This window comes from Prionailurus bengalensis, chromosome D1 (genome assembly GCF_016509475.1).
Source record: "Prionailurus bengalensis isolate Pbe53 chromosome D1, Fcat_Pben_1.1_paternal_pri, whole genome shotgun sequence".
Classification (NCBI taxonomy): domain Eukaryota; kingdom Metazoa; phylum Chordata; class Mammalia; order Carnivora; family Felidae; genus Prionailurus; species Prionailurus bengalensis.
In genome coordinates, this window is record NC_057346.1 from 54,719,961 (window position 1) to 54,739,376 (window position 19,416).

Sequence of the window (19,416 nt, forward strand, 5' to 3'; positions counted from 1 at the left end):
AATGTAACATACCAAATATTCACATGCAGCTAAGAAATAAAATTATACAAGCACAGTTGAAGATTTCTGTATTCCCCTGATCCCCCTTCCTCCCCTTCAGAAGTAACCACTGTTCCAAATTTGGCATTTGTCATAACTATGTATGTGTTTGCATTTTTGCTCCACATGTATGTAGCATCTAAACATGTGTGGTATTGGGTTGTATGTTTTTAAACGTTCATTATTTGAATCCTTGTGCTGCTTTTCCTACTTAGCACATAAAAATTTTATCCAAGTTGATACAGGCAGCTCTATAGCACAGTTAATCCATTTTCTTGATGGGCATTTAAGGTTCCAGTTACTCATTATGAAAGCAGTGCTGCAGCAGAAATCCTCGCGCATGCCTCATGCACACGTGTGCATTTCTCTATTGCGGTACCTTTCCGACTTCCTGTTATGCCTACAATAATACATTTCCCACCAGACCCACAAACATTGATTTCTACTAATCCCAGAAATGGAAATTTCATTAAAAACACAGTTCTTAACTTTCCTAGATGTTGCTAACCTGTTCTCCAAAACAGTTGGGGAAATTTACACTGCCATGTTAGGGAATAAAATTTATTGGTTATATCCTCACCAGCTTTTAATATATCCAGACTTAATTTTCTGCCAGTCTCACGAATTTGAAAGTAAGGTTTCATCGTGATTGTAGTTTCCATGTTCCTGATTACTAGTGAGACTGAACACCTTCCTATTGTGTACATTGGACTTTTCATATTTTTTGCCCAATTTTTAAGTTTTTTTTTCCTTACTGATCTGTTCTTTATATATTCTAGATATTAATCTCCTAGTCTGTGATGTCTTTTCATTTTGTTTACTATGTCTTTTAAAAGTCAGAAGTTGTGGAATCCTGTATGCTTTTACAAGGAAAATGATTCATTATGTAGGATGGTATACGTTGTTCTAGCTCTAGCATTCATTTAGTACAGCTCTGCTACAGTGTAGTTTTAAATAACTAGTTCACAGAAAGTTGCTAAATAGGGCAGTGATGTCAGTAGTCAAACTTACTTCATATGTAATTTTTCCTAAAACATTAATATTTTGCACCCCAAGTTACCTGTAATTTTGTGAGTTAGAGGAAGACTTGTCTTTAGGTCTAAAATAGGAAGCGGTGGCATGATTTGATTAATAGGATCACTCAAGCATTAGAAATAGGAAGTTATTGGGGCACCTGGCTGGCTTAGTCAGTAGAGCGTGCAACGCTTGATCTCAGAGTTTAGGTTTGAGCCTCACGTTGAGTGTAGAGATTTCTTCAAAAATTAAAATGTTTAAAAAAACAACAGGAAGTTATTGGAGTAATCTGGACAAAAGTCAGTAAATGGAGGCTTGTACTAAACTGTGCTAGTAGGCCATAATGCAAAGTAGGAAAGCCTACATACCCTAGAGAAACATTATGTAGAGGGACATGTACAAGAAGCATTGCTTTAGGGATGTCTGGGTGGCCCAGCTGGTTGAGAGTCCGATTCTTGATTTTGGCTCAGATTCATGAATTCGAGCCCCACTTCAGGCTGTGTGCTGATGGTGTGGAGCCTGTTGGGATTCTCTCTCCCCTTCTCTCTCTGTCCTTACCCCACTTGCACTCTGTCTCTCTCAAAATAAACTTAAAAATTGTTTTTATTTTATTTTATTTTTTTAATGTTTATTTTTGAGAGAGACAGAGACAATGCGAGTGGGTTAGGGGCAGAGAGAGAGGGAGACACAGAAGCAGAAGCAGGCTCCAGGCTCTGAGCTATCGGCCCAGAGCCCAATGCGGGGCTCGAACTCACAAGCTGTGAGATAGTGACCTGAGCCAAAGTTGGACGCTCAACCGACTGAGCCACCCAGGCACCCCTTAAAAAAATGTTTTTAAAAATAGAATGGAGAGGCGCCTGGGTGGCTCAGTTAGTTAAGTGTCTGACTCTTGATCTCGGCTCAGGTCATGATCTCACAGTTTGTGAGTTCGAGCCCCACATAGGGCTCTGTGCTGACAGTGCGGAGCCTGCTTGGGATTCTCTCCCTTTCTCACTGCCCCTCCTCCACTTGTGTGTGTGTGTACTCTCTCTCTCTCAAAATAAATAAACATAAAAATAAAAGAATGGATATGCTATGCAGTTTGGTTTTTTTAAATATTTATTTATTTTGATAGAAACAGAGCACAAGCAGGGTAGACAGAGAGGGAGAGAGAATCCCAAGCAGGCTCTGTGCTAACAGCACAGGCTGAGTCACCCAGGTGCTCCGTGCAGTTTGAATTAGCTAAAGCTGCATGTATCAACTTGAATTATCAGACAACTAAGTAGAGATACCAAATATATGGATGGATAGGAGTCTGGAGTCGGGAAAGTTGTACAAGCTGACGATAGAAATTTGGCATTCATTAGGATATAGTTGCTATAAAGCTACAATACTGGGGGCGGTGCCTGGATGGCCCAGTTGGTTAAGCATCCAACCCTTGATTTTGGCTCAGGTCATGATCTCATGGTTTGTGGGTTTGAGACCTGCGTCAGGCTCCTCACTGACAACATGGAGTCTGCTTGGGATTCTTTCTCTCCTCCTCTCACTCTGGCCCTTCCCTGCCTACGTGCTCTCTAAGATAAATAAACTTAAAAAATTTTTTTAAATCATTTATTAAAAAAGCTACAAGACTGGATGAAATTACCAAGAGAATAACTATAAATAGAAAAGAGCTCAGAGGACTAACTCCTGGGAAACTATCATTTAGTTTGGGGAGAGGAGGAAATAACAGAAGAAATTGAGAAGGCAGTGATTTTCTGGAAATGAAGTATTTTCAGGAGGATACAATCAGTTTTATCAAATGCTGCCGGTAAGTAATAAGGACAAGAACTTGCTTTATCAGCATGGAAGTCATTGATGGGCTTGGCAAGCATGGTGGAGGTGAAGCCCTGATTAGAGTGCTTCAGGGCACATCTGCCTATCTAACTCTTCTTGTGCCCGCATGTGCTTACCTTTTCTCCTGCTACTGTACATGATCTAGCTTTGCTTCTAGCTGAGACCAACCACAGAGTTGTGCACTTGATTCTGTCTTCACTAACCTATTAAGAACTATGGATCTGGGAAATCTCCCCTTCCTCTCCTACATCATCAAATACTTTCTCTCTGCTGCATCATTCCCCTCAGAATATACACATGCCAAGATCTTTCCCATCTTAAAAAAAGATTCTTTCTTGACCTAATTTCCCCCTTCCACTACCGCCCACATTTTCTTCTCTTTACGGCAAACCTCTGAAAGAATTGTCCTACTGCTGTATCTTTTTTTTTTTTCCTTTTTTTCTAGTTCATGTTCAGGTGCAGGCAAGGAATAAGCAGACAGCTGGGTTTAATCAAATTGTGGTTAAGCCATGTGAATATAATGAGACAAAAGAACAAGGGAGTTAAGATTCTCTGCAAGTGTGTAATTTAAGCTGTTTTAGGACAAGGGGGATACATGAGAGGGGTGAGAGATGTGGAAAGGTGGTGTTAGTGGAGACGGGCTCTCCATGGAGGTCAAAGGATCACTGCAAATGAGGTGCCAGAGTGAGTAAGCTAGGAGGGGTTAGAGGTTTGAGATCCTACAAGAGTGAGTTACTGGTAAAGACAAGCTGAAGTTTATGAACAAAGTTGTAGCTGAGGCAAAACAGAAGGAAAAAATCATTGAAAAGCTTTTCAAGTCCAACCAATGAACTGAGAGGCCAGGACACTGGAACGGTCATCTTCGTGGGTATTGAAATCCCCAAGAGCTAGAACTGGAATGGCTGTAGAGGACGAGAGTGAGACAGGAACTAGGCCCTTAAAGGAACGGCATGGCCAGGGGGCGGGGAAGGGGGAGGATGTTGAGGGCATTCTGGGGCAGATGACTGCATGAAGAAGTACCCAGGTGGCAAATGGCACGGCCCGATGACAGGATTTTAATGGAGGGAGCAGAGGAAAATAGATGGGAAGCAGCAATGAGGAGAGAGGAGTCTTCCACCTCCAGACCCAGTGTCAGAGGCGGTGTAGAGGAAACTGCTGCTATTTGAGAGGCCACAGTCTCACACCCAAATTCTGACGAGTTTAGAGGGCCGGGTGTTTTCACAAATTAATACTACTCACGAAACGGTAACTGAAACACAGTTTCATGTTTGGAAGACATAGGGAGTGGCAGAGGGATCATTTTAAAGGGAACAACCTTTATTTTGTGTTGCCATGATAGGACTCAGGCCTAGTATTGCCAGATCTTTTGGGTTTTTCAAGAAGCCAGAACTGGAGTTTCGCGTGAACAAGACTAAAATACTAGCTTTTTATTTATTTTAAAATACTGTGCAGACCAAATAAAACTGTGTTTAGCCATTGTAACAGTTTCATGAATTCTGCTTTTTAAAAGAGAAACTACTATGGTATTTTTAAGTTCATGAGTCAAAGTCCATGATCCTCAAACTCGCTGCCTTGCCAGGTAGCCTGAGCCGTTCAGTCCTGTCTGCAGGCGTAAAGAGAGTGACTATCTACAAGCTGATCACGAAACAGCACTTACATTACCTGGCAATTTATCAGTTGCTTAATTATTACTCAAACAGATCTGATCTCACCCCATATTTTTTTACTTTCAATTCTAACCCTGATAATGGAATTTCCTATGAAGAGAAATGCACTTACCCTTATTTATGGCCTGAACTTTTAAGGAAAAGGAGACCTCATACAATAAAAGAAAGCTAATGGAAGAAAACTTACAGGCTGTTTAAACCTAACAAAACAAAAACTAATTAATTCCTAAATAAATTTTAAAGATTTGAAAGATTATAATAAAGTTTTAAAGATTATAAAATCTTTAACGTTGCTTCAAAATCTTCAATTTTTCTTTAAGTCATAATGATGACTGAGAAAATTTTTTGTATTGAAATAGAAGTCTTTTTGACCTCAGTCAGGACAGCAAACCCCTCTGGACTTAGTTTCCTTATCTGTAAAGTGGAGATTAAAAATACATGCCCTACCTACTACATAAGGTAGCTGTTAGGATCAAATGAGAATGTGAAAAGCTTACCTCCTGCCTTTTGTGAGTGCTTTGTTTATTCTCTTCAAGAATAACAACCTGCCTAAAGCTAGTGAGATTGTCTGTTTAGAGAAAATATTTTAGATTATTTATTTTAGATATTTTAGATTATTTTTAGATTATTTAAAATATTTAGGAAACCCCTTGAGTGTGAGTGGATATATAATCTACTTCCCCAAGCAACTTTCCTGTTGATAGGTGACACTGCTGATGGTATCACTGTGTGAGGTAGTGGCTGAAAAGTACCCTTTCTGGGTCTGTAAGCATGACTGGTCATACATTGGTTAAAAATCCTGTTCATTCAGATGATACTTGGTACACACTCTTTCTGTGGTCCTACCATCACTTCCCTTCCCTTCTCCCCCTCTGCTTTTTTTTCCCATCAAAATTAATAATTATCACTTGAGATTTATATTTCATGTAATGCCTTTTCTAGCAGCATTTAATACACACTCAAAAGAACAAGTCTTAACTGAGAAACACAGGATATCTCCTTTTCACAGTAATTTTTTCTTTCAGTTCCAGTGATGAAAACTACAAGGCAGCTTCCTCAGAGGAAGCTAAACATTGATGAGTCCAGTGCAGCCAGGATGTTGAATATGAGGTGATAAAATCTTTATCACCTCCAGCTTGACTGTCCTGTAACTTAGTCTGAGTCTTTTGGAATAGTTATTCGTTTTTATTAATAGTATGGTTGTTATACAGCCATGGAAGGAAAAAGTTGAACATCAAAATCATCAACAATATACCTGAAAGACAAAATAGAGTAAAATAAAAACAATCTATAAGGAAGTTCATAATCACTCAGTGGCTATAATTTAAGATTATATACATAGAGATTTGGAAAGCTATGTTTAAAAGAGTTAGCTGCATCAATTCTACATGAAACATTTAGATATTTTAAAAATTTTTTTATTTGTGTGTGTGTGTGTTCAAGAACACTTTTTAAAAAAATTTTATTTAAACCCAAGTTAGTTAACATATAGTGTAATAATGTTTTCAGGAACAGAATTTAGTGATTTATTCCTTACATATAACACCCAGTGCTCATCTGAACAAGTACCCTCCTTAATCCCCATCACCCAAAACCAGTAGATATTTTTTAATCTAACATTCTCACATTATTTTTCTTCAACCATGAATCCTTAAAAACAGTGTGTACTCGGCAAAACTAGAAGGATCTAAACAATGAATTGAAAGGATAAATAGGAGTGCCTGGGTGGCACAGTCCGTTGAGCATCCAACTCTTCATTTTGGCTCAGGCCGTGATCCCAGGATCGTGGGATCGAGCCCTGTGTCAGGCTCAGCGTGGAGCCTGCTCAGGATTCTCTCTCTCCCTCTGCCCCTCCCCTGCTTTCCCTCTCTTTTGGTGGGGGGGGGGGGGGGATGGTGGGGTAGGGAGAATAAAAGGATAAATAGAAAGATCTGGAGTTCTACTTCTCGCTCTATTACTGACCTCCTGAGTTAGAAACTCTGGACTTGAGTCTCCATTTGCTCTTCTCTAAAATGGCAACACTGTGTCCCCTCCATGCCCCAGACATGTACTGGGAGAACAGAGCAACTGAAAGTGCTCAGTTTTCATTTAGAATGCTCAAACATGACTTTCTCCTTTTTTCATCAGTCACAATATTAATAGCACAAAACAGAAAATTTAAGTGCTGAAATTTTACACCTTAAATATAAAATATGTTTTAAGGGGCGCCTGGGTGGCTCAGTCAGTTAAGCGTCCAACTTCAGCTCAGGTCACGATCTCTCGGTCTGTGAGTTCGAGCCCCGTGTCGGGCTCTGGGCTGATGGCTCAGAGCCTGGAGCCTGTATCCAATTCTGTGTCTCCCTCTCTCTCTGCCCCTCCCCCGTTCATGCTCTGTCTCTGTCTCAAAAATAAATAAACGTTAAAAAAAAATTTACAATTTAAAATATGTTTTAAAAAGTCATGTATTAGTAAATCTTTATTTTTGAGGTCACACCAGGCAAATCTAGCAGGTGGCTATTGGTTGATTTTCCATTGGGAATAGGGCTGGAGGAGATAGTCACAGGGCTCACATCACTGTCTTGAAAGGGAAGTCTGCAATAATTAATGTTTTTATCATAACATATTTAGGCTTAAAGCTCTGAATTAGCTTAAACTCAGATTAAGAATGAGTTTTGTCACATGCACATTGATATTATTTTAGTCCTGTTTGATCAAAACAGGAAACCTTAGGTTTAACTAGCATATGGATAGCTTAATATACTGTTGAAAAATGAGTCTGTTTTGCGACCAAAGGCTTTAAATGGAAAAAAAAAAAATCCATATGTTAATTGACCTACAAAATTTGACATTTTCTTTATGAAATCAAAGCTAGATTGTTATATTTAAACCTTTTTCCAAAATGTAATTTCAGTTTCATAGCAAATAGAATTTGCTAATTTTCATTTTATGGAATGTGTAAACTAGAGAATTCTATATGCATTATTATTGTCACATTTCTAATATATATAAATATATATATATTTATTTTTTTTAGTATTTATTTTGAGAAAGAGAACACGCAAGCAAGCAGGGGAGGGGCAGAAAGAGAGGGAGACCGAGAATGGAAGCAGGTTCCATGCTGACAGCAGGGAGCCCCATGCAGGGCTTGATGCAGGGCTTGAACCCATGAACCACGAGATCATGACCTGAGCCAAAGTTGGACGCTTAACCAACTAAGCCACCCAGGCACCCCAAACATTTCTTTTTTTTTTTTTTTCAACGTTTATTTATTTTTGGGACAGAGAGAGACAGAGCATGAACGGGGGAAGGGCAGAGAGAGAGGGAGACACAGAATTGGATACAGGCTCCAGGCTCTGAGCCATCAGCCCAGAGCCCGATGCGGGGCTTGAACTCACGGACCGCGAGATCGTGACCTGGCTGAAGTTGGACGCTTAACCGACTGCGCCACCCAGGTGCCCCAACACCCCAAACATTTCTAATATTTTAAATTAATTTTAGGAAGATGGCAGGAGCCATTAGAGGAATTATAAGTACCTCTGCTGTGAAGAAAAACAAAGAGTATGGCTTCCAAGAATAGTTTGCTCCCTGCTTGGTCAAGAATGGAAAGCTATCTTGGGATGACTCTCTTCCGTCTCACTCAATAGCATTGCCTAATGTGGCTTTAACAGGGTTTTGTTTGTCTTGATGCCTCATCTCTTAGCTGTTTGAAGGCCTCTCATAAAATGACAATTTCTTATTTTTCCCATCCTTCTTATAGTTTGTGACCTTATTTTATTTGGTGCCATTTTTTGCAACGGAATGTAACTTCAATGAATGACAGAATTTATTTTTTTTTAATTTATTTTTTTTAACGTTTATTTATTTTTGAGACAGAGAGAGACAGAGCATGAACGGGGGAGGGTCAGAGAGAGGGAGACACAGAATCCGAAACAGGCTCCAGGCTCTGAGCTGTCAGCACAGAGCCCGATGCGGGGCTTGAACTCACTGACCATGAGATCATGACCTGAGCCGAAGTCAGCCGCTTAACCGACTGAGCCACCCAGGCGCCCCAATGAATGACAGAATTTAACAGCGAGCTGGAATTCAGTATTCTAAAACTGCAATTTATTCACATATATCACTTATCCACATCTATTGAAGGATTCTTGTATTGCTCTTCATTCCTAAACTTCTTAAAGAAGCATAGGAACATACCTCTTCAAACAAAAAGCTGTAACAAATTTCAGTTAAGTCTATTTAGAAAAAAGCTAGGAGATCCATAGGCCAACAAAGAATCTTTGTATATTTTCAACAAGCCAATTAGGGCTAGCTAGAGAGAATTGCTAAAAAGTTTAATCCCAATTTCTTTTTATAAGATCTTTTTTAAGTTTATTTATTTATTTTGAGAGAGAGAGAGAGAGAGAGAGCGCGCGCCAGGGAGAGGCAGAGGGAGAGGGAGCGAAAATCCCAAGCAGGCTCCGTGCTGTCAGTGCAGAGCCCCATGTGGGGCTTGAATCCATGAACTAAGATCATGACGTGAGCCGAAATCAAGAGTCAGATGCTTAAACGACTGAGTCACCCAGGTGCCCCCCAATGCCATTTTTGAAAGATTCCTTGAATAGGAAGAAAGAAATGAATAAAAGTGTTTTTTCTTTGGGTGTTTGGATATTTGGAGGGATAAGTGGTTCCATAAAATGTTTTGGTAATGGCTATAAGTAATGTTACCTTCCTGTTTGGACTATGCTAACATGAACAGAATGTAGTCTTTCCCCACTCTATTACTCTCTGGTCTGTACACTTTCTAAAGCGTCCAAAGTGACTGTTCCTTTTTGTCTATCATGAGATTTTTTCTAGTATATTCTTCCAAGAAGAAGTTATTAAGTGATTTAGGCTGGAAAACACTGATTAAAGAAAAAAAACATTGGGTGCCTGGCTGACTTAGTGGGGTATGACTCTCAATCTTGAGGCTGTGAGTTCAAGCCCCATGTTGGGCATAGAGATTACTTAAAAAAAGAAGAGAGAGAGAGAGGGAGAGAGGGAGAAAGGAAGGGAAGGAGGGAAGGAAGGAGGGAGGGAAAAAAGTCATGGTCATTTTACAGAAAATGTCATTACTTCTGATTTTTTTTTCCTTTTATTTACTTTTATTTTTGTTCCTTTTAAAAATTATTTTGGAAAGCACTACTTTTTAGTATTCTTTCAAGTAATGGATGAAATAATTCTTTAGTCATAGGCCTACTGTTAACATAGTAGTTAGAGCACAATAACAAATATATAACATTAATAATACATGTGGATTGTAAATATGACATTTTAAGAGAATATTTCCAAACAAAAACTATCAGTAGACCTATCCAATTAGTGACCTTTATAGCTTCATGAACTTCAATGACCTTTTTAATTTTTTGAAATCAAGAGTAGAGAAAATTTTAAAGAAGTTACTGGAAAACACGAGCAATCTGCAGAACTGAACAACAGCTGCCATTGTTAGCACTTTAAAATGCGGATTTTCTCTGGCATTTTTCATGTTTAGGTTGTTTAGGTCCACAAATATCATGACTGAGCATAACAGGTACTAACTGTGAAATAAAAGCATGGAAGGTGAACAGGAGGAGTCAGGTGTGACGGCTAGTCAAACCTATTATGCCAATGTTCCCATCTAGATATACCCAACTTTCTTTCTTTCTTTCTTTCTTTCTTTTTATTTTATTTTATTTGACAGAAATGAGCAATAAGAAACAAAAACTGCTGTGGACAAAAAGAAGGATGAAATAATAAAGACCAGGCATCCTCACATTCATTTATAGTTACAATTTATAATCAGGCTTAAGAGAGATGATGAAACAAAATCAAGAAATGCTGATAACTTATACACCTGTTTTATATATCTGTTTTTTATATATCTTACATATCTGTTTTTATATATCTGTTTTATATAACTGATCCAGATAGTAATAACAGGAATACAATTTGTGGATAATTTTAAAACTATATTTATTACAGGTATCCATTGTTTCATGAGATGCTCTTCTGCAAAATGAGTCAAATTTGGGAAAAAAATTCCTTTAGCACGAAAGAAAGGCGGGTTTTTTTTTGTTTTTTTTTTTTTTTAAGTAATCTCTACATCCAGTGTGGGGCTCGAACTCACAATCCCAAGATCAAGAGTCGCATGCTTTACAGACCAAACCAGCCAGGCACTCTTGAAAAATTATTTAAAAAAACAAAAATTTTTTTTAACGTTTTATTTATTTTTGAGAGAGACAGAGACAGAGACAGAGTGTGAGCGGGGGAGGGGCAGAGAGAGAGGGAGACACAGAATCTGAAGCAGGCTCCAGGCTCTGAGCTGTCAGCACAGAGTCCGATGTGGGGTTGGAACTCCCGAATGGCGAGATCATGACCTGAGCTGAAGTTGGATGCCCAACCGACGGAGCCACCCAGGCGCCCCAGAAAAATTATTTTCTTAATGGAAGGAATGACTCCTCACTTTTTGGCCCATATATCTGAGGGTTTCTTAAGGTGGTATCATGCATGGAACGGACTACCCTTAACTACGTAATTTTGTTTCTTTGAAGATAAAAAGTTCTAAAGGATACTGTACACGGTATGTTAACTACCTGTTTCATTTTCTTTTTGTACATACTCTGGCTTTGGTAATTGACATGTTACAGTGATACTTCCTATCGTATTTTAAGATACCCTAATCTTTTAATCATATTCATAAAAATATGCTTACCTAAAGAAGGAGCGAGCCAATATACTATAAAAAATCGAAGGAATGCTTCATCAAAACACTTCAAATGTAGTGAAAGTGCCAAAGCTGGATTAAATACAGCTCCTGTTAGACTTCCTCCTGTAATACATTTTAAGCAGAGTGATACCAAACCATATATTTTACATTTTCATGTAACTAGAAATAAAGGGCTTACTAGATACAACTACTTTGTTTTAGGTGTTTAAGTATTCTTATGCTATAATCTTCCTTTGCAGAACCACCGTGCATATTATAGAGTATAAAAATAGATTGTAGATGATAATATGCCAGGTATTAAAAAAGGACATAAGAGTTTTAATCCAGTGCTTTTCCTGTGTATTACAGAATGCACATTGAAAGTTAATCCACTCTATTATTGTTCCTACAAGTTTATGAAATGGGAGACTTGGCTGCCCATCTTAACATTCACCAATTTAAATGAATGAATAATAATGAAAATAAAATGAAAATACATTTAAAATGGATACAATGCCCCAGAATCCTCTTGGACTTAAGTATATCTTTGTGTTTAAAACAAAAGTAAAATGGACCAAAGCGTTATCATTGACTCTGTTTTTACTTGTCAACAGAGAGAACCCTGAAGAAGGGACTGTGAATGGCATGTGAATAAAGTGGTTACTAAATTTTTTTAAATAAAAAGAGTGGTCGTGTACAGCTGGGGAAGATAAGCACAAATTCTAACTGTTGATTGCTTTTCAGGATTCATGGTACAGCTCTACACCCAGGTTCTCTGACATGGGGCCTAGGAGTTTATACCTCTGGCTGGCCTCACAAGCAAGTGAGAAAAAGCAGAGGAGGCTGGACTTCCTGTCTGGTGGTACCAGACCTGTGGCTCAGCTTTTCAGAACACACTCTAAGAATATTCCTGAGACAATGACATTTCTGTTGCTTCTTCCGTGTGGAAGCTTGGGCACACACATCTGCCTCTGACTCAGCCACAGAGACAGATCCCAAGATCTTCACAAATTTTACCCTGCCATGTGCCACTAGAGTATGTTGCCTTTATAAAATGCAGTAAAATTAGAAACTAAGTGACCCTTTCCTAAGATTTCACTGATGAGATTTCATTCTTGATAAGGCTGAAAACAAGCCATGTCAAGATGAACACATTGACCAGTGAACTAAGTTCACTCCGTGGCTAAGAGTTTTTCCTAGCACACCAGCCTCACAGCATGATTCATATTCACGTCTCAGCAATTCTAAATGACACCATGTCATGGACCTTCAGAATCATTCTTGAATCGTCAATCCCGGAATGTTAGACCCGCAACTGCCAAGCACCAACAGGATTGTCAATTCAGTTCAATAAAAAAATTGAGTTCCTATATACTAGACATTATGGGTAAAAAGATACTGACTTACACAGGTCTTTACAATACCATGTAATATAAGCTATTATAATATTAGTGACCTGTGATTTTTTTTTTTTAAGACATGGATCAGTAAAATAGAAAACCACACCCTCATAATTAGCTCACTTTGGTGTTCCCATTAGGTCTTTGTTATTTCCATTAAGTCCAAGAACACGATCTATCAGTCTTCTGCCATCCTAAAATTCAAACTACTTCACTCTCCTTATCTTCTAATCCTCACATGTCTAATTCTACTGAATGTGACGTGGTGAAGCTGCTCCTCCTACCAAGAGGTAAAGTCTATTCCCCTCTCTTGAATATGGACTGGCTTTCAACTTGCATTGACAAACAGAATGCAGCAGAAGTGATGCTGTGCTAATTCTGAACATGACGAGTGACGCTGAGTGAATTACAGGTCTCAGTAAATCCATCAGCTTCCACTTTTTGCTCTCTTGGAACAGTGCCCTGACCATGTAAGTAAGCTGGTCTAGGCAGCTGGAGGATAAGAATCCACATGGAGTATAACTGAGGCACCTTAGCTGACAGTTGCCACCAACTGCTGGACACGAATGAGGCTACCTGGGCTCTTCTAGCACTGCCAACTGCCCAGCTATAAGATCTCAGAGGAGTTTCCATCTAATCCACAGAATCATGAAAAACAATAAATTATGATTTTAAGCAATAGTTAACTGATACAGAAATTCTTTATCAGGAGTAGGTTCTGTGTCAACAAAAGCCCAAAACATGTGGCTTTGGCTTTGACATTTTAGACTATATACCTCTTTTTGCATGGGGCTGTCGTATGCATTGTGGGATGTTCAGCAGCATCCTTGGTCTTCACCCACTAGATGCCAGCACATCCATCTCCCCCACCATTGTAACATTTAAAAATGTGTCCAGACATTGCTGAGTGTTGCCTGGGGAGTTTTCCTGCTGAAAACTGCTGTTGTAGAGAACTACTGATACTTGTTTACAAGTAGACATACACAACGTTGTTTATAGTAGCAAAGAACTGGGGGAAACCTGAGTGTCCATTCATAAGAAGGTAGCTAAATAAGCAAGCTTCATAATTTGGAATTACATTCAGTATTTTGAAATAATGAGAGAAATCTCTTTACTACTTAACACTGGTAGATCTCCAAGATACCACTAAACGACCACTACCAAAAAAAGTAAACTGCAAAAAGGCATCATACCTTTTACATTAACATGAACATACATAAAACAATAGTTTATATAGGGTCTTATCTGTATGTATAATAAATCACATAAAGAGTTTGGAAAGACATACACACATGCATGTGCAGAGGACTATCCTTGTGGGAAGAGCAAGCAAGGAGGGAGAGGGGACAGGCATGGATGGTGGCAGTCAAAAGGCACTTTTAGTCTCATCGGTAGTGTTTCAATGTTTTACAAAAAGAACAAACACATTCATGCATTGTGCAATTAAATGTGAATTCATCAGGCACAGGACTAACAAAATGGCTTTGAAAAATGTTACTATTTATTGACATCTGAAGGGGAGAAGTCATAATAAATATATATTGAAGAAGAGGTATCAATGGGAAGATAGAGCTGGCTGATTGCCCAGAGTCTTACAGGACAGCACGAACTTGGTGAAATTACCACAGTTAAAGACTGTGTCAAAGTCCAAGTTACAAATCTGTCAATTCTAGATACTAACGTTTCTCAATACTCCTAAAGGGAACCAAATTCTCTATGACAGGATGACACTAATTACAATCACAAGACTCATATATAAGCCAGAATGTCAATGAACTAATTTACAGTGGAGGCTAGCCCTTTCCAGTGACCAGAATATTTGTGCCAGGTACTATGCTAAGAACTTAAAACACATTATTTATATTCCTCATAATGGTCCCAAGAGATAGATGCTATTATTCTCCATTTAAAAGATGAGGAAGCAGGCCTAAATTAAGCATCTCTTCTAAGGGCATAGTACAACTCCAAACCTGTGCCCTTAGCCACTATATTAGTAAATGTTTTGGACCTTTGTTTGGAGCAGTTTTTCATTTGTAATTTAGCACTTATTTCATATGGTTATTGTATTGAAAGCAAACACATGTAAAGGACTTAGTTCCCTTCTCCTTTGACAAATAACCTTACCTATATTCTTCATCATTTAGAAGGATACCAAAAACTCCTGAATGTAGTAATGAGATGAATTAAAAATACTACGAATTATTCAAACAATGCATTAGGCCAATTTTAAAGCCCTTAGGTGTAAAATATAAAATACCGGATATATATTATTTCTTCTGCATTATTTTTTAATGTGAATAGAGTATTTGCTAATTCATTCATTCACTCATTCCAAAAATACTATTTATTTGTAACAGGTGACACAATGTTAAGACCTGGTTATATGTTATAATGAATAAAAAAATTTTAGTTTCTGTATTCATAAAGCTTTCTGTCTGGTGGAGGAAGAGCTCTGGAAACAAGTATATAATTAAAAATTCTACAAAGGAAATGAAAAGGTGCAGTAATAAAGACAACTTAGACATGTAAAATACCAGATTTTTTTTCAATGTCTAATTACAGTTGACCCTGGGACAACATGGGTTTGAAATGCATGGGTCCACTAATATGCAGATTTTTTTGACAAATACAGTACAGTAATGTAAACATATTTTCCTCATGATTTTCTTAATGTTTTTCTCTAGCTTACTGTATTATAACAGTATAGTATATAGTACATATAACATACAAAATACATGTTAATCAACTGTTAATGGTTAAGGCTTCCAGTCAACAGTAGGCTATTAATTTTGGGGGGAATCAGAGTCATACATGGATTTTTTACTGTGTAGGGGGTCAGTGCCCCTCACCCCTGCATTGCTTAAGGGTCAACTGTAATTACACAATGAATGCACCTCTGTCTTATCCTGTTCATTGAACTAGATTCTCCCAAAATCTAAATTAAGGAAGATTTGCTTGAAATTTACATTAATAGTTTTATAGCTCTAATATGTTAATAAATCACATAGCATTTTTGTTTTACTTTATTTGGGAAGACAATGAATACATGTTAAGTGGTAATAACATCAATGGCCTCCATGTGCACATCAAAAGTCGAGGGTGCTAAATCAATAAATAGAGAACCAGACACATGGTCACTGGCTGTTGGAGGAGCCTGGGCCATGTTGCTGGACTGGTTTGTTCTGTAATCTTAAAATACAAAACCAGTTACCTTGATGCGACCTGTATTGGTGACTTCTCAGTGCTCTCAAAGTATAAGTGATTAAAGAAACATCCCAGCATGCAACTATGTCAAATCAGTACCAATAGTATCTTAGAAGTTAAAAGACATATCAAGCTTGTAATGAGACCTGACTTAGCTGACCCTTCCCCTGGCTTTCCTTCCCTATCCTTTCTTAAATCCTTCCTACAAAAGCCTCACTTCTGCCTGATAAAACAGAAACTCAACCAGTCCCAAGACAGTTCATTCCATCTGGAACAACTTTGGTCTAAAGTTATGTCATATACATAGAAAATAATGGAGAGTGAAATGGCTTAGTATAGCAACACCCAAAGTGTATTCTCTTCTGCTACATACTCCTAGACAAAATGATTCCGTAAGTTTGAAAAACTTCCATATTCTCCTTTTGGAGTTCCACAATATACAGCAGTGTATACAGAGCAGTAAAGGCTCTTTAAAGTCTTAATATTAGAAAATCTGTTTAATCCAGTGTTTGCCAAACTTATTTGCCAACAGAATCTTTTTGTAACTTAAATTGTTTTAATTATGGTGAAATACGTATGGCATAAAACATACCATTTTAACCATTTTAAGTGTATATCCAGTGGCAATAAGTACATTCACAATGTTCAACTATCACCATTATTTCCACAACGTTTCCATCACCCCAAATAGGAAATCGGTACCCATTAAAGAAAGTCCCTATTCCTCTCTGTCCCCTAGTCCCTAGTGACCTCTGTTATACTTTCTGGCTATACTCCCTGGCTATCCAGAATTTGCCTATTCTGGATTTCTTTATAAGTGCAGTCCTGCAACATTTGTCCTTTTGTGTCTGGCTTATTCAACTTAGCATAATGTTTTCAGGGTTGATTCATGTCACAGTATTTATCAGAACTTAATTCCTTTTTATGGCTGAAGAATGTTCAATTGTATGTACATATTTTTGTTACTTTTGAGGAATGCAGTGTAGGAATGCTGATGATGAAATGAGTATAACCTTTAATGTCAGTACCATGATTCCAGCACATTCTAGCTGTGTGACCTTGGATAAGACATTTCACTTTTGTGAGCCTCACTTTACTTAAAATGGGAATAATATATCCATCAGTGAGTTTTTCTAAGGATTAACTAAGATAACTCATATATATTTCCTGTATTCTTGGTATATTGCCTGATGAATATTCTTATCTCCCTTATATTGGCAGAAAAGAAAGATAACAATAGATCAATTTCTGTAACAGTGGTAATTCATAGTTGTCTATTAGGTTCTACCCCTGCAAACAGTCTCCAGTGCTCTCAATACTTAACCCACTAGCCACTGACCACTTGAAATGTGGCTACTGTAGCTGAGGAACTGAATATTTAATTTTAGTTAATTTAAATATAAATAACCACATGTGGTTAGTGGCTTCCAAACTGGCCAGCACAAGTCTGGATGAGAGCAGTGGTTCTCAACTCTAGTTTTATGTTGGGATTATCTGGAAAACTTCAGGATGCACCATTAATTATATAAGTACAGAGCTAAACAGTGACATAACTTTTTGCAAGAGATGATTCTCTTCCTCCATGTGACATGCTTGTTCTTTAGCCAAAACCTAAAACTTTAATAAGCAGCTATTCACCAACCCCTCAAATATACATATATGCTTCCCTCTCTTCTATACCTTTTATTTCCATCTGTGTCTACACAAAGTATAGTACTAGATCTAAAGGAGGGAAGCTGGATTGGAAAGTCTTTCATTTTTATCCTGGGAAGCCAAGCAAATGTTTAGGAGACCTTATCCTTAGGTTTGCTTCTATTCATAGTTCCAATGGGTAGAAGATAGACTCTTACCACTAATTTCCTTTTATCAGAGTCCTGTCTCCAAAACATTTTATATAGTCTCAATGAAGCTACTTTGTTGTAATCATTTAAAATGACACATTTCATCATTAAAATTTTGTTTTTTGGATTTTCTTGTCCCATTTAGGATATCCAGGTTACCCACTGCATCTGACATCTGTCAAAGTAGACAAATCGGTTGCAAGAAATCAACAGATTTCTCAAGTTATTTGTTTTTAAAAAGCATCTTTAATTTCAAGCAAGTTTTAATTTCAAAACACATCTTTCTTTATAGGTCACTTGAAAGTTCTTCTATAACTCAAGATGACTTGTTAAGGAAATAAGAAATGACTTTAATTCTGTAGAAAAAGAACTAAATAAATTAAATTTAAATTTAAAAAAATAAAAAGAACTAAAAACTACAGAACTTCTACTCCTCCCTCTGACTACTAACCAGTCATGTAGCCTGTGCTTTAAATTGGAAGGAGCTTTTTAAACTCACGATCATTTTTCAGTCAGAGTGTCAGGTTGGCATGAGGGAAGAGGTAGCTGATAAGTTATCTTTCTTCTCTACCATTAAAACAATCCCTTTGTAGGATATTTGAACCCTTGGCAATATCTCACAAGATCTCAGTTTCAGCACAGTAATGGCTCCTGAATGGAGGATCTAGATGTCTGCACTACTGGTAAAGAACACGCTGCAAAATGGTCAGAATAATGGAGATACCAATATTGACATCGCAGATGTGTAGGGCTTTCAAATGTACCTTGGTAATGAACTTAGAGCCTCAGGTCATAGAGGCTCCGGACATGCCATGTGTTTTGTGGGAATAACAAACCTGTGTAGACCAAAAAGGTGATGATTGCTGCCAGCAGGTGGATACGAAGCTTGGTTCGGACCTCCTGGAAGTGCAGCAAAGCGCTGTGGAAAATAAAGGAGCAGATGGCCTCCGTGATGATCGCTTTGGGCAAGTCCACTTGAATGGGATTCCTGCAAGCGAAGCTCCTCTCGTCGAGGTGATACTTGCTCAGCCCCAGGCTCCACAGGACGCTTACGCAGTACCTGCTGCACAGGGCACCAATCAGCTGAGCCGACAGCCTAAGGGCACCCGTCTCGGAGGACATTCCCCCCAGCAACATCTGCATCATCACGCCACACGGGTTGCTAGAGGTGCCCACCAGGGTCAGGCCATGCACCAACGAGAAGAAGTACACTAGCGTCAGCGGCCAGGTGGGGTGCGCGGGTTCCTGCTCGCTCAGCAGTTGCAGCTCATGGGTGCAGCAGCAGAGCTGGAAGGTGGCCAGAAACTCCAAGACGAAGGTGTGGATCATCGTGAACCTGTGCAGCTGCTGCCGGGTGACCACGCGGGCCAGCCCCATGAACAATACCAGCAACAGCATAAGCCCCAGCGAGGTGCAGTTGTCCTGCACCTCGGGCCAGAGGCCCCACAGCGCGGTCATGGCTCGCTCCAGGCCAGACTAGGCTGCCCGCTTGGCTCTGGCAAAGGCAGTTTAGGGGCGGGAGTCCGAAGTCCCCAAGTCCTCAGCCCCGCCCCCTCCTCACGCCCCTGGGGCGGGCCGACTTCTAGGCCAGAAGGAGGCCCCCGGGCGTCGCGCTAGAGGACTCCTCCCCGCCTCCCCGACTCGGAGCTGGGGTGTTGGGACCAGAGCCGGGGAGGAGGGGAGAGGAGGGGCGGCAAGGGAAGCTCTGCTAGGGCACTAGCTGAAGGGCCAACGGTCTGCGGGGGTCGGAGGAA

The 19,416-nt window shown here is 39.1% G+C and overlaps 2 protein-coding genes across 2 annotated transcripts in view; one reads left to right on the top strand and one right to left on the bottom strand.

The window, feature by feature from the left end:
• The window catches only part of CLNS1A (chloride nucleotide-sensitive channel 1A), a 37,411-nt gene extending 25,609 nt beyond the window's left edge, over positions 1-11,802 (top strand). The window contains exon 7 of the mRNA XM_043580142.1: positions 10,213-11,802. The gene's annotated coding sequence lies outside the window, so the exon portion shown is untranslated. The remainder of the gene's footprint in view (positions 1-10,212) is intronic.
• AQP11 (aquaporin 11) lies at positions 5,450-19,416 on the bottom strand. The gene is made up of 3 exons (XM_043580140.1): positions 18,499-19,416; positions 11,224-11,340; positions 5,450-5,790 (listed from the first exon to the last, which is right to left on the bottom strand). Exons 1-3 carry the CDS (start codon positions 19,118-19,120, stop codon positions 5,711-5,713), a joined length of 819 nt encoding a protein of 272 aa, XP_043436075.1. The 5' UTR covers positions 19,121-19,416; the 3' UTR covers positions 5,450-5,710.

Bases quoted from the DNA above. Each gene is read 5' to 3' on its own strand.
- AQP11 (XM_043580140.1), bottom strand. From the start codon at position 19,120: ATGACCGCGCTGTGGGGCCTCTGGCCCGAGGTGCAGGACAACTGCACC. The intron at 11,341-18,498 runs GTTTGTTATTCC...AATGTATTACAG, and splicing joins CACCTTTTTGGTCTACACAG to GAGGAAGTCTAACAGGAGCT. The intron at 5,791-11,223 runs GTAAGCATATTT...TTTGTCTTTCAG, and splicing joins TTGGCTCGCTCCTTCTTTAG to GTATATTGTTGATGATTTTG.